This window comes from Halichoeres trimaculatus, unplaced genomic scaffold, assembly GCF_033239565.1.
Source record: "Halichoeres trimaculatus isolate MK-OKI-2021-1 unplaced genomic scaffold, fHalTri1.1 fHalTri1_scaffold_8, whole genome shotgun sequence".
Lineage (NCBI taxonomy): Eukaryota > Metazoa > Chordata > Actinopteri > Labriformes > Labridae > Halichoeres > Halichoeres trimaculatus.
In genome coordinates, this window is record NW_027437186.1 from 272,747 (window position 1) to 287,691 (window position 14,945).

A 14,945-nucleotide genomic window follows, 5' to 3' on the forward strand; every position below is an offset into this window, starting at 1 on the left:
GTGTATCTGCAGCATGTATCTGTGTATCTGCAGTATGTATCCGTGTTTCTGCAGCATGTGTCAGTGTATCTGCAGCATGTATCTGTGTTTCTGCAGCATGTGTCTGTGTTTCTGCAGCATGTATCCGTGTATCTGCAGCATGTGTCTGTGTATCTGCAGCATGTATCTGTGTATCTGCAGTATGTACCTGCAGCATGTATCTGTGTATCTGCAGCATGTATCTGTGTATCTGCAGCATGTATCTGTGTATCTGCAGCATGTATCTGTGTATCTGCAGCATGTATCTGTGTATCTGCAGCATGTGTCTGTGTATCTGCAGTATGTACCTGCAGCATGTATCTGTGTATCTGCAGCATGTATCTGTGTATCTGCAGCATGTATCTGTGTATCTGCAGCATGTATCTGTGTATCTGCAGCATGTATCCGTGTATCTGCAGCATGTATCTGTGTATCTGCAGCATGTGTCTGTGTATCTGGAGCATGTATCTGTGTATCTGCAGCATGTGTCTGTGTATCTGCAGCATGTACCTGCAGCATGTATCTGTGTAACTGCAGCATGTGTCTGTGTTTCTGCAGCATGTATCTGTGTATCTGCAGTATGTACCTGCAGCATGTATCTGTGTAACTGCAGCATGTGTCTGTCTTTCTGCAGTATGTACCTGCAGCATGTGTCTGTGTATCTGCAGTATGTACCTGCAGCATGTATCTGTGTATCTTAAGCAGGTATCTGCAGTATCTATGTATCTGTGTAACTTCAGTGTGTTTCTGCAGCATGTATCTGTGTACCTGCAGCATGTATCTGTGTATCTGCAGCATGTATCTGTGTATCTGCAGCATGTGTCTTCGTGCATCTGCAACATTCATCTGTGTATCTGCAGCATGTGTCTGTGTATCTGCAGCATGTGTCTGTGTATCTGCAGCATGTGTCTGTGTTTCTGCAGCATGTATCCGTGTACCTGCAGCATGTATCGGTGTACCTGCAGCATGTATCTGTGTTTCTGCAGCATGTATCTGTGTATCTGCAGCATGTGTCTTCGTGCATCTGCAACATTCATCTGTGTATCTGGAGCATGTGTCTGTGAATCTGCAGCATGTGTCTGTGTTTCTGCAGCATGTATCCGTGTATCTGCAGCATGTATCTGTGTATCTGCAGCATGTATCTGTGTTTCTGCAGCATGTATCTGTGTTTCTGCAGCATGTGTCTGTGTTTCCGCAGCATGTGTCTGTGTGTCTTCAGTGTGTATCTGCAGCATGTATCTGTGTTTCTGCAGCATGTTTCTGCATCATGTATCTGTGTGTTTGCAGCATGTATCTGTGTTTCTGCAGCATGTGTCTGTGTATCTGCAGCATGTACCTGCAGCATGTATCTGTGTATCTGCAGCATGTATCTGTGTTTCTGCAGCATGTATCTGTGAATCTGCAGCTTGTATCTGTGTATCTGCAGCATGTATCAGTGTGTTTGCATCATGTATCTGTTAATCTTCAGCGTGTACCTGCAGCATGTATCTGTGTTTCTGCAGCATGTTTCTGCATCATGTATCTGTGTGTTTGCAGCATTGACTGTTTATCTGCAGCGTGTACCTGTGTATCTGCAGCATGTATCTGTGTATCTGCAGCATGTATCTGTGTACTTGCAGCATGTATCTGTGTATCTGCAGCATGTGTCTGTTTCTGCAGCATGTATCCGTGTATCTGCAGCATGTATCTGTGTATCTGCAGCATGTGTCTGTGTTTCTGCAGCATGAATCTGTGTATTTGCAGCATGTATCTGTGTTTCTGCAGCATGTGTCTGTGTTTCCGCAGCATGTGTCTGTGTGTCTTCAGTGTGTATCTGCAGCATGTATCTGTGTTTCTGCAGCATGTTTCTGCATCATGTATCTGTGTGTTTGCAGCATGTATCTGTGTTTCTGCAGCATGTGTCTGTTTATCTGCAGCATGTGTCTGTGTATCTGCAGCATGTTCCTGCAGCATGTATCTGTGTATCTGCAGCATGTATCTGTGTTTCTGCAGCATGTATCTGTGAATCTGCAGCTTGTATCTGTGTATCTGCAGCATGTATCAGTGTGTTTGCATCATGTATCTGTTTATCTTCAGCGTGTACCTGCAGCATGTATCTGTGTTTCTGCAGCATGTTTCTGCATCATGTATCTGTGTGTTTGCAGCATGTATCTGTTTATCTGCAGCGTGTACCTGTGTACCTGCAGCATGTATCTGTGTATCTGCAGCATGTGTCTGTTTCTGCAGCATGTATCCGTGTATCTGCAGCATGTATCTGTGTATCTGCAGCATGTGTCTGTGTTTCTGCAGCATGAATCTGTGTATCTGCAGCATGTGTCTGTGTTTCTGCAGCATGAATCTGTGTATCTGCAGCATGTATCTGTGTATCTGCAGCATGTGTCTGTGTTTCCGCAGCATGTGTCTGTGTGTCTTCAGTGTGTATCTGCAGCATGTATCTGTGTTTCTGCAGCATGTTTCTGCATCATGTATCTGTGTGTTTGCAGCATGTATCTGTGTTTCTGCAGCATGTGTCTGTTTATCTGCAGCATGTGTCTGTGTATCTGCAGCATGTACCTGCAGCATGTATCTGTGTATCTGCAGCATGTATCTGTGTTTCTGCAGCATGTATCTGTGAATCTGCAGCTTGTATCTGTGTATCTGCAGCATGTATCAGTATGTTTGCATCATGTATCTGTTTATCTTCAGCGTGTACCTGCAGCATGTATCTGTGTTTCTGCAGCATGTTTCTGCATCATGTATCTGTGTGTTTGCAGCATGTATCTGTTTATCTGCAGCGTGTACCTGTGTATCTGCAGCATGTATCTGTGTATCTGCAGCATGTATCTGTGTATCTGCAGCATGTATCTGTGTACCTGCAGCATGTATCTGTGTATCTGCAGCATGTGTCTGTTTCTGCAGCATGTATCCGTGTATCTGCAGCATGTATCTGTGTATCTGCAGCATGTGTCTGTGTTTCTGCAGCATGAATCTGTGTATCTGCAGCATGTGTCTGTGTTTCTGCAGCATGAATCTGTGTATCTGCAGCATGTATCTGTGTATCTGGAGCATGTGTCTGTGTATCTGCAGCATGTGTCTGTGTATCTGCAGCATGTATCAGTGTATCTGCAGCATGTATCTGTGTATCTGCAGCATGTATCTGTGTACCTGCAGCATGTTTCTGCAGCATGTATCTGTGTGTTTGCAGTATGTATCTGTTTATCTGCAGCGTGTACCTGTGTATCTGCAGCATGTGTCTGTGTTTCTGCAGCATGTATCTGTGAATCTGCAGCATGTATCTGTGTATCTGCAGCATGTATCTGTGTGTTTGCAGCATGTTTCTGCATCATGTATCTGTGTGTTTGCAGCATGTATCTGTGTTTCTGCAGCATGTGTCTGTGTATCTGCAGCATGTATCTGTGTATCTGCAGTATGTACCTGCAGCATGTGTCTGTGTATCTGCAGCATGTGTCTGTGTGTCTTCAGTGTGTATCTGCAGCATGTATCTGTGTTTCTGCAGCATGTTTCTGCATCATGTATCTGTGTGTTTGCAGCATGTATCTGTGTTTCTGCAGCATGTGTCTGTGTATCTGCAGCATGTATCTGTGTATCTGCAGTATGTACCTGCAGCATGTGTCTGTGTATCTGCAGCATGTGTCTGTGTTTCTGCAGCATGTATCTGTGTATCTGCAGCATGTTTCTGTGTATCTGCAGCATGTATCTGTGTATCTGCAGTATGTACCTGCAGCATGTATCTGTGTATCTGCAGCATGTGTCTGTGTTTCTGCAGCATGTATCCGTGTATCTGCAGCATGTGTCTGTGTATCTGCAGCATGTATCTGTGTATCTGCAGTATGTATCCGTGTTTCTGCAGCATGTGTCAGTGTATCTGCAGCATGTATCTGTGTTTCTGCAGCATGTGTCTGTGTTTCTGCAGCATGTATCCGTGTATCTGCAGCATGTGTCTGTGTATCTGCAGCATGTATCTGTGTATCTGCAGTATGTACCTGCAGCATGTATCTGTGTATCTGCAGCATGTATCTGTGTATCTGCAGCATGTATCTGTGTATCTGCAGCATGTATCTGTGTATCTGCAGCATGTATCTGTGTATCTGCAGCATGTGTCTGTGTATCTGCAGTATGTACCTGCAGCATGTATCTGTGTATCTGCAGCATGTATCTGTGTATCTGCAGCATGTATCTGTGTATCTGCAGCATGTATCCGTGTATCTGCAGCATGTATCTGTGTATCTGCAGCATGTGTCTGTGTATCTGGAGCATGTATCTGTGTATCTGCAGCATGTGTCTGTGTATCTGCAGCATGTACCTGCAGCATGTATCTGTGTAACTGCAGCATGTGTCTGTGTATCTGCAGCATGTATCAGTGTATCTGCAGCATGTATCTGTGTAACTGCAGCATGTATCTGTGTACCTGCAGCATGTTTCTGCAGCATGTATCTGTGTGTTTGCAGTATGTATCTGTTTATCTGCAGCGTGTACCTGTGTATCTGCAGCATGTGTCTGTGTTTCTGCAGCATGTATCTGTGAATCTGCAGCATGTATCTGTGTATCTGCAGCATGTATCTGTGTGTTTGCAGCATGTTTCTGCATCATGTATCTGTGTGTTTGCAGCATGTATCTGTGTTTCTGCAGCATGTGTCTGTGTATCTGCAGCATGTATCTGTGTATCTGCAGTATGTACCTGCAGCATGTGTCTGTGTATCTGCAGCATGTGTCTGTGTGTCTTCAGTGTGTATCTGCAGCATGTATCTGTGTTTCTGCAGCATGTTTCTGCATCATGTATCTGTGTGTTTGCAGCATGTATCTGTGAATCTGCAGCATGTATCTGTGTATCTGCAGTATGTATCTGTGTGTTTGCAGCATGTTTCTGCATCATGTATCTGTGTGTTTGCAGCATGTATCTGTGTTTCTGCAGCATGTGTCTGTGTATCTGCAGCATGTATCTGCAGCATGTGTCTGTGTATCTGCAGCATGTGTCTGTGTGTCTTCAGTGTGTATCTGCAGCATGTATCTGTGTTTCTGCAGTGTGTATCTGCAGCATGTATCTGTGTTTCTGCAGCATGTTTCTGCATCATGTATCTGTGTGTTTGCAGCATGTATCTGTGTACCTGCAGCATGTTTCTGCAGCATGTATCTGTGTGTTTGCAGTATGTATCTGTTTATCTGCAGCGTGTACCTGTGTATCTGCAGCATGTGTCTGTGTTTCTGCAGCATGTATCTGTGAATCTGCAGCATGTATCTGTGTATCTGCAGCATGTATCTGTGTGTTTGCAGCATGTTTCTGCATCATGTATCTGTGTGTTTGCAGCATGTATCTGTGTTTCTGCAGCATGTGTCTGTGTATCTGCAGCATGTGTCTGTGTGTCTTCAGTGTGTATCTGCAGCATGTATCTGTGTTTCTGCAGCATGTTTCTGCATCATGTATCTGTGTGTTTGCAGCATGTATCTGTGAATCTGCAGCATGTATCTGTGTATCTGCAGCATGTATCTGTGTGTTTGCAGTATGTATCTGTTTATCTGCAGCGTGTACCTGTGTATCTGCAGCATGTATCTGTGTTTCTGCAGCATGTATCTGTGAATCTGCAGCATGTATCTGTGTATCTGCAGCATGTGTCAGTGTGTTTGCATCATGTATCTGTTTATCTTCAGCGTGTACCTGCAGCATGTATCTGTGTTTCTGCAGCATGTTTCTGCATCATGTATCTGTGTGTTTGCAGCATGTATCTGTTTATCTGCAGCGTGTACCTGTGTATCTGCAGCATGTATCTGTGTATCTGCAGCATGTATCTGTGTACCTGCAGCATGTATCTGTGTACCTGCAGCATGTATCTGTGTATCTGCAGCATGTATCCGTGTATCTGCAGCATGTATCTGTGTATCTGCAGCATGTGTCTGTGTTTCTGCAGCATGAATCTGTGTATCTGCAGAATGTGTCTGTGTTTCTGCAGCATGAATCTGTGTATCTGCAGCATGTACCTGCAGCATGTATCTGTGTATCTGGAGCATGTGTCTGTGTATCTGCAGCATGTGTCTGTGTATCTGCAGCATGTATCAGTGTATCTGCAGCATGTATCTGTGTATCTGCAGCATGTATCTGTGTACCTGCAGCATGTTTCTGCAGCATGTATCTGTGTGTTTGCAGTATGTATCTGTTTATCTGCAGCGTGTACCTGTGTATCTGCAGCATGTGTCTGTGTTTCTGCAGCATGTATCTGTGAATCTGCAGCATGTATCTGTGTATCTGCAGCATGTATCTGTGTGTTTGCAGTATGTATCTGTTTATCTGCAGCGTGTACCTGTGTATCTGCAGCATGTATCTGTGTTTCTGCAGCATGTATCTGTGAATCTGCAGCATGTATCTGTGTATCTGCAGCATGTGTCAGTGTGTTTTCATCATGTATCTGTTTATCTTCAGCATGTACCTGCAGCATGTATCTGTGTTTCTGCAGCATGTTTCTGCATCATGTATCTGTGTGTTTGCAGCATGTATCTGCTTATCTGCAGCATGTATCTGTGTATCTGCAGCATGTGTCTGTGTTTCTGCAGCATGTATCTGTGTATCTGCAGCATGTGTCTGTGTTTCTGCAGCATGTATCCCTGTACCTGCAGCATGTATCTGTGTATCTGCAGCATGTGTCTGTGTTTCTGCAGCATGTATCTGTGTATCTGCAGCATGTATCCGTGTATCTGCAGCATGTATCTGTGTATCTGCAGCATGAATCTGTGTTTCTGCAGCATGTATCTGTGTTTCTGCAGCATGTGTCTGTGTTTCCGCAGCATGTGTCTGTGTGTCTTCAGTGTGTATCTGCAGCATGTATCTGTGTTTCTGCAGCATGTTTCTGCATCATGTATCTGTGTGTTTGCAGCATGTATCTGTGTTTCTGCAGCATGTGTCTGTTTATCTGCAGCATGTGTCTGTGTATCTGCAGCATGTACCTGCAGCATGTATCTGTGTATCTGCAGCATGTATCTGTGTATCTGCAGTATGTACCTGCAGCATGTATCTGTGTATCTGCAGCATGTGTCTGTGTTTCTGCAGCATGTATCCGTGTATCTGCAGCATGTGTCTGTGTTTCTGCAGCATGTATCTGTGTATCTGCAGAATGTATCTGTGTATCTGCAGCATGTATCTGTGTATCTGCAGTATGTACCTGCAGCATGTATCTGTGTATCTGCAGCATGTGTCTGTGTTTCTGCAGCATGTATCCGTGTATCTGGAGCATGTATCTGTGTATCTGCAGCATGTGTCTGTGTATCTTGAGCATGTGTCTGTGTTTCTGCAGCATGTATCCGTGTATCTGCAGCATGTATCTGTGTTTCTGCAGCATGTATCTGTGTATCTGCAGCATGTATCTGTGTTTCTGCAGCATGTGTCTGTGTATCTGCAGCATGTATCCGTGTATCTGCAGCATGTATCTGTGTTTCTGCAGCATGTATCTGTGTATCTGCAGCATGTATCCGTGTATCTGCAGCATGTATCTGTGTATCTGCAGCATGTATCCGTGTATCTGCAGCATGTATCTGTGTATCTGCAGCATGTATCTGCTTATCTGCAGCATGTATCTGTGTTTCTGCAGCATGTGTCTGTGTTTCCGCAGCATGTGTCTGTGTGTCTTCAGTGTGTATCTGCAGCATGTATCTGTGTATCTGCAGCATGTATCTGTGTTTCTGCAGCATGTTTCTGCATCATGTATCTGTGTGTTTGCAGCATGTATCTGTGTTTCTGCAGCATGTGTCTGTTTATCTGCAGCATGTGTCTGTGTATCTGCAGCATGTACCTGCAGCATGTATCTGTGTATCTGCAGCATGTATCTGTGTATCTGCAGTATGTACCTGCAGCATGTATCTGTGTATCTGCAGCATGTGTCTGTGTTTCTGCAGCATGTATCCGTGTATCTGCAGCATGTGTCTGTGTTTCTGCAGCATGTATCTGTGTATCTGCAGCATGTATCTGTGTATCTGCAGCATGTATCTGTGTATCTGCAGTATGTACCTGCAGCATGTATCTGTGTATCTGCAGCATGTGTCTGTGTTTCTGCAGCATGTATCCGTGTATCTGCAGCATGTGTCTGTGTATCTGCAGCATGTATCTGTGTATCTGCAGTATGTATCCGTGTTTCTGCAGCATGTGTCAGTGTATCTGCAGCATGTACCTGTGTTTCTGCAGCATGTGTCTGTGTTTCTGCAGCATGTATCCGTGTATCTGCAGCATGTGTCTGTGTTTCTGCAGCATGTATCCGTGTATCTGCAGCATGTATCTGTGTTTCTGCAGCATGTGTCAGTGTATCTGCAGCATGTACCTGTGTTTCTGCAGCATGTGTCTGTGTTTCTGCAGCATGTATCCGTGTATCTGCAGCATGTATCTGTGTTTCTGCAGCATGTATCTGTGAATATGCAGCTTGTATCTGTGTATCTGCAGCATGTATCAGTGTGTTTGCATCATGTATCTGTTTATCTTCAGCGTGTACCTGCAGCATGTAACTGCAGCATGTTTCTGTTTCTCTGCAATGTGTTCCTGCAGCCTCTATGTGCAGTGTTTATCTTTAGCATGTATCTGCAGTATCTATGTATCTGTGAACCTGCAGCATGCAGCTTAACATGTTTCCACAGGATGTTTCTGCAGTGTGTATACAGTCAGTATTGGCAGCATGTATCTGTGTACATGCAGCATGTATCTGCATCTTGTATGTGCAGCATGTATCGGTGTACCTGCAGTGTGTATGTGCAGCATATATCTGTGTACCATCAGTGTGTATCTGCAGCATGTGTCTGTGTTTCTGCAGCATGTTTCTGCAGCATGTGTGTGTATCTGCAGCATATGTCTGTGTATCTGCAGCATGTATCTGTTCCTATCTGTGTCCATCTGCAGTGACTATCAGCAGTGACTATCAGCAGTGACTATCAGCAGTGACTGTCTGCAGCAACTATCTGCAGCGACTATCTGCAGCGACTATCTGCAGCGACTATCAGCAGTGACTATCAGCAGTGACTGTCTGCAGCAACTATCTGAAGTGACTATCTGCAGCGACTATCAGCAGTGACTGTCTGCAGCGACTGGCAGCAGTGACTTTTTTCAGCGACACTCGCAGTGACTATCTGCAGTGACTATCTGCAGCGACTATTTGCAGCGACTATCAGCAGTGACTATCAGCAGCGACTGTCAGCAGTGACTATCTGCAGCAACCATTAGCAGCAACTTTCATATTTCTGTGTATTTTCAGTGACCTCTAACCTCAGGGAAGTTGCAGCTGAAGCAGGAGGACCAGCAGCACTTGGAGCAGGTGCCCATGCTGCCCATGTTCTCCTTACACAGGATTTGGTCACAGCCCTGAGGGTTGGTGCACCATGTTAGGTTGGAGCAGCATTCCACGTAGTCTCTGAGCAAGGCATTCTCGTACTGCCAGAGGAGGGGAAAGAGGAGGAAGAGTAAAAAGGTGTGGAGTGAAGGGGGAAGGAGGAGCAGAGGGAGACGGAGGAAGACAGAATGGGGGAAGGAAGTGTAACAAAAATTCATGGAATTCATGTAGATCAGAGGTATCCACACAGACCTGTAGGGCAACCCGTCTACGTTCCTGTCTCTGTCTCTGTCTCTGTCCCTGACCCCATCCCTATCCTTGTCTCTGTCCCTGACACTGTCTCTGGCTTGGTTCCTGTCCCTGACCCCATCTCTATCCCTGTCCCTGACCCCATCCCTATCCTTGTCTCTGTCCCTGACCCCATCTCTATCCCTGTCTCTGTCCCTGACCCCATCCCTATCCTTGTCTCTGTCCCTGACCCCATCTCTATCCCTGTCTCTGTCCCTGACACTGTCTCTGGCTTGGTTCCTGTCCCTGACCCCATCTCTATCCCTGTCTCTGTCCCTGACACTGTCTCTGGCTCAGTTCCTGTCCCTGACCCCATCCCTATCCTTGTCTCTGTCCCTGACCCCATCTCTATCCCTGTCTCTGTCCCTGACCCCATCCCTATCCTTGTCTCTGTCCCTGACCCCATCTCTATCCCTGTCTCTGTCCCTGACACTGTCTCTGGCTTGGTTCCTGTCCCTGACCCCATCTCTATCCCTGTCTCTGTCCCTGACCCTGTCTCTGGCTCAGTTCCTGTCCCTGACCCCATCCCTATCCTTGTCTCTGTCCCTGACCCCATCTCTATCCCTGTCTCTATCCCTGACACTGTCTCTGGCTTGGTTCCTGTCCCTGACCCCATCTCTATCCCTGTCTCTGTCCCTGACACTGTCTCTGGCTCAGTTCCTGTCCCTGACCCCATCTCTATCCCTGTCTCTATCCCTGACACTGTCTCTGGCTTGGTTCCTGTCCCTGACCCCATCTCTATCCCTGTCTCTGTCCCTGACACTGTCTCTGGCTCAGTTCCTGTCCCTGACCCCATCTCTATCCCTGTCTCTGTATCTGTCCCTGTCATTGACTCTGTCTCCTTTTCTGTCTCTGTTCCTGTCCTTGTCTGTCTCTTTCTCGGTTCTTGTCTCTGTCCCTGACTCTGTCTCCGTTTATGTCTCAGTCTCTGTCTGTCTCAGTCTCCTTTTCTGTCTCTGTCTCTGTTTTTTTCTCCGTCTCTGTCTTTGTCCCTGATTCCGTCTTTGTTTCTGTCTCTGTCTTTGTCTGTCTCTGTTCCTGTCTCTGTCCCTTTCTTTGTCTCTGTTTCTGACCCCGTCTTTGTCTCAATCCGTCCCTGTTGTTGCTCCTGACTCCATCTCTGTCTCTGTGTCTGTCTCTGTCTCTTAGGGAGAGGAAAAGACGCTGCAACCACTGAAGCTTAGAGGAGCATAATTTAAACATTTGATAAAGAAAAATATCAAATCAAGGTTTTAACCCATGGAAACATCCGCAGCCATGTCTTAGTGAGGACTGAGTTAGTCTTTGCACGGGTCTAACCACTGCCCCGCCATGCTTACCCTAAACAGTGGTAAAAACCAGCCCTCTATCAGAAACAGTGGTGGTCTGATGGCCTGAAAAGAAGACCAGCAGGAACGAAGACCTGAGGACCACCAGGACTCACCTTAGAGATGGTGTCTTTGTCCGTGAGGATGTTGAGGAAGAAGACTGAAGTGGGCTGGGCCTGGCAGTCTGTGATTGGACAGTTACAGTTCATGACCAGGTTCTGCTCGATCCTCGCCGTCAAGTACTCCTGCCAGCACGACTGAACCACCAACAGAGGAGAGAGAAGCATGAGCACCGGGGAGTTCAACGCCCCCTCACATCAAGTCCTGGTTTCAGACATCATCTGAACTGGACCAGCCTGACACAGATGGACTTTAAAGGTTCCTCTAGCTCTACTTGGGAACGTGTACCTCCCCACGTTGGTACCCACAGACAAAAAGACCCTCAGAGCTGCTCTCAGATGTTAGGCTGGTTATAATGCTGTTTGTGAAATGCCTCTTTAACTGTTTAATGACTAATTTCATCCAGACCCCTGTGGGTCCAGCTTCTGGATGTGGTTTAAAGGTTTGACCAATGAATCTGACTTTATCCAGACCCCTGTGGGTCCAGCTTCTGGATGTGTTAAATGAGAGAGTCTGACCCGGCAGCAGTAGTGCATGCAGCTCAGCGAGGGGACTGGCTCCATGGTGGCGGTTCGTGGGCCCAGGCAGACAGGGCAGGTGGAGACAGGGCTCGGGGGGGGCTGAGGGTTTCTGCTCTTTAACCCTGCTGCCAGGATGAGGGCGTCGGAGTCATCCATGTATCTCTGCACCAGCAGGTCCATGTTCCACTTACAGTGAACCAGCAGGTGCTCAGCTCGGTCCAGATCCAGACTCAGAGTACAGGACACCTGGGGGGCAGAGAGGAGCAGCGGCATGTTAGCAGTGGTGGCAGCGGCTCCTCTAAAGGTGACCCGAGGGACCAGAGGGACCTGGGCCTGAGCCCCAACACCAGTCAGTGCCATGCACCGGTGATCATGTGACTGCTTCAAACAGGTGCAGAGTGTGACACGTCACATCATGTGTTCATCACGTGGCACACAGGTGGGTTGAGAGACCATTGAGGGATCAGGATCATCTGTCATAATCCAAGGGGTCTCAGAGAGACTCACAAACCGTCCCATCACCCCTCATGCTCGACACAGCAATCATCACCACATACATCAGAGAGACGTCACTGCCCCACCTGCTGGACAGTCCTCTTCATCAGCTGACGGACCTCCCCCTGCGTCATGGTTCGACCCATGGAGAACAGGACCGCGTCCAGGACGCCATCCTCAAACCGCCGCGGTGCTGACATCAGGCTGCAAAAACCAACACAGGAAAAGCTTTTCATGCAGAGTCAAGATGTCAGCATGGGGGGGGGGGGTTCTCTGTGTCTGTCATTTTCAAAAATAAACACGTTCAAGATTTTATGCGTGATGATGGTTAATGTTCCTATGAGATCAAACCAGACCTGATCCAGAACCTGATCCAGAAGCTTCCAGAGAACAGTTAAACTCTGTTTGCTTCCTGAGGAGCTGAAGTCCTCACACATTCACTCAGGTCTGTGCTGAACAGCCGGTTCCTCCAAGCTGCTCTTCATATTTTCACATCTTCCTGCTGAACTCTGAACACTGTAAAACTGTGTTCTGCAACACTGAATGTAAACACAGCTGGGTTTGACCCATCTAGACCTGGTTTCAGCTTCACCTGGTGTCAAATTAACTCTATGACCTGATGATTGGGGACATCAGTTACTAAACAAACAGGCAGAGAGCAGGGTTCAGAGTTCATCTCGTCTTTATTTCCTTTGAGGAGAAAATGGAACATTTGACACTTCTGTCTGAGCTCACAGGCAGTCAGCACGTCTGTGTGGACTGTTTAGCACAGGTTATCCTTCTGAAGTGGACTGAGCACTGAGCGGTGCTAGAGCAGGGGACAGGGGACAAACAGGGTCCAGGGTCAGACCAGAAGAGCTCCCTCAGGAACACAGAGAGGACAGAGGACAGCTGTGACCCAGCACCAGGAGGATGAAGTGAGGGGAGCTGATGGAGCTAAAGGAATAGACCAGCTGCTTCTTTCTGAGTGAGTCCTTGACGAAATGGACACAGACAGGTTGATCATGTATGAAAGGTCAGAGGTCACGCTCACACCTGATGTCAGCCCTGCTGTCCTCTGACTCCTTCCTGGCCTCGGCCCGGCTGAAGGAGAACTGGGCCTGGCCTTTCTGCGGTGTGGATGGGTCTTCTGGCAGGAACTCTACAATGTGCGGGTTGTCCTCGTTGCGGCGTATGCAGCCTTTGCCGATGACGTGCATGATGCAGGAGAAGACGTCGCTGGTGCTGCAGCTGAAGTGACCCGAGGCAGGCGAGCGGGATGCTTCTTTTTTCTGACAGGAGTCCAGGACCTAAGGGACCAGACCAGAGCAGAGGGGGAAGTGAGACCCACATACAAGCAGAGTTTCATTATGTGGTCTAAGAGAGGAAATATGCTCTTCTGCCAAAACAGAGACACACCACTTACAGGAACAACTGGGACAGGTGAGTGCATAAATATGTCAACTGGTCCAGAGTAGTGATGGGAAAAAGAGTTCTTTTCAGTGAACTGAATCATTACAATCAGCTCAGGAAAGTGATTCGTCCAAAAGATTCATTCACCGAATGAACAGAATTCAACAAGCTAAATGATGGCAGATCGTTAAGTTCTGCTCTACTCGTGATCAGACTGAGGATGGCAAATGAGCTGAGGATTTAGAGGGATAAGGCTACACTTTGCAAACTGGATGCAATAACAATCATCTATCATTTTCCTGACAGTTCAGTTTACTTCAACCTAGGGCTGGGGATATATCGAGTATACTCCATTAGGGCTGGGGATATATCGAGTATACTCCATTAGGGCTGGGGGATATATCGAGTATACTCCATTAGGGCTGGGGATATATCGAGTATACTCCATTAGGGCTGGGGATATATCGAGTATACTCCATTAGGGCTGGGGATATATCGAGTATACTCCATCAGGGCTGGGGATATATCGAGTATACTCCATTAGGGCTGGGGATATATCGAGTATACTCCATCAGGGCTGGGGATATATCGAGTATACTCCATTATTTTAAGTGATATTGAAATCGTGATTAATATACACAATTATTCATTTATTCAAAAACTTCAGTACTGATTTAAACACAACTTTAAAGAACCAGCAAGTGGCACATACAGTATTATTGATGCACATAAGTCACACACACTCGCTGTGGCTGCACATGGAACACAAAAGAGCTATGAAGCACAGGAACTTGCATACATCTACACTGTGTGGCATTTTAATTGTTTTTCTTCAATTATATTGTTTTTATGATTGTCAGATGGCAAAATTGAAATCACGATTAAAATCCAATTAATTGTCCAGCCCTTATTTAGAGGAGAAATCAGGATATTGAGATATATATCATGTATCGAGATATAGCCTACAAATATCGAGATATTGGATTTTGGCCATATCGTGCAGCCCTACTTCAACCACTTTTTTTTTTTAATGGAGACCAACAGTATTGTCAATAGTTTCTACTTGGCCAATTAATATTTATTCTGAATATTTTCGGATTATTTTTCATTTGACCTGATTAAAAAATGTATAATACAACAACTTATTGCATGTGTCTTTATTTGTGGGGTGAAACCTACAATATGAAAAACAGCTGCTGCAGGTAAATCATGTGTAAGTCTCTGAAATACATTCACTGAGTCTCTGCCCCTAAGTCAGCCTTTCGGTGAGTGATTTGTATCAAAACTCCTGTTTGGGTCGTTCATTAAATGGAAGTACAAGGCTGCTCCAGCCTCAAACAGTCAGTTCATTCAGAGAGTGAGTTCAGGTACTGAACAGGAGCTCCTCTCCCCCCAGGTCAGAGAGTGTGTGAGTGATTCATGTCAGAGCCTCAGTTCAGTACGTTACTGAGCTGACTGACTGACCCAACTGAGAGGAATCCCTTCACTGGCTGACCAAAGTGCAACACTTC

The 14,945-nt window shown here is 46.3% G+C and overlaps 1 protein-coding gene across 3 annotated transcripts in view; it reads right to left on the reverse strand.

The window, feature by feature from the left end:
• The window catches only part of cul9 (cullin 9), a 94,075-nt gene that overhangs the window by 8,820 nt on the left and 70,310 nt on the right, over positions 1–14,945 (reverse strand). For all 3 annotated transcript variants that reach the window (XM_074675609.1, XM_074675608.1, XM_074675607.1), the window contains 5 exons: positions 13,078–13,331; positions 12,129–12,246; positions 11,545–11,793; positions 11,023–11,163; positions 9,248–9,412 (listed from right to left, as the gene is read on the reverse strand). In XM_074675609.1, the coding sequence (XP_074531710.1) occupies positions 9,248–9,412; positions 11,023–11,163; positions 11,545–11,793; positions 12,129–12,246; positions 13,078–13,331 (927 nt within the window). The remainder of the gene's footprint in view (positions 1–9,247; positions 9,413–11,022; positions 11,164–11,544; positions 11,794–12,128; positions 12,247–13,077; positions 13,332–14,945) is intronic.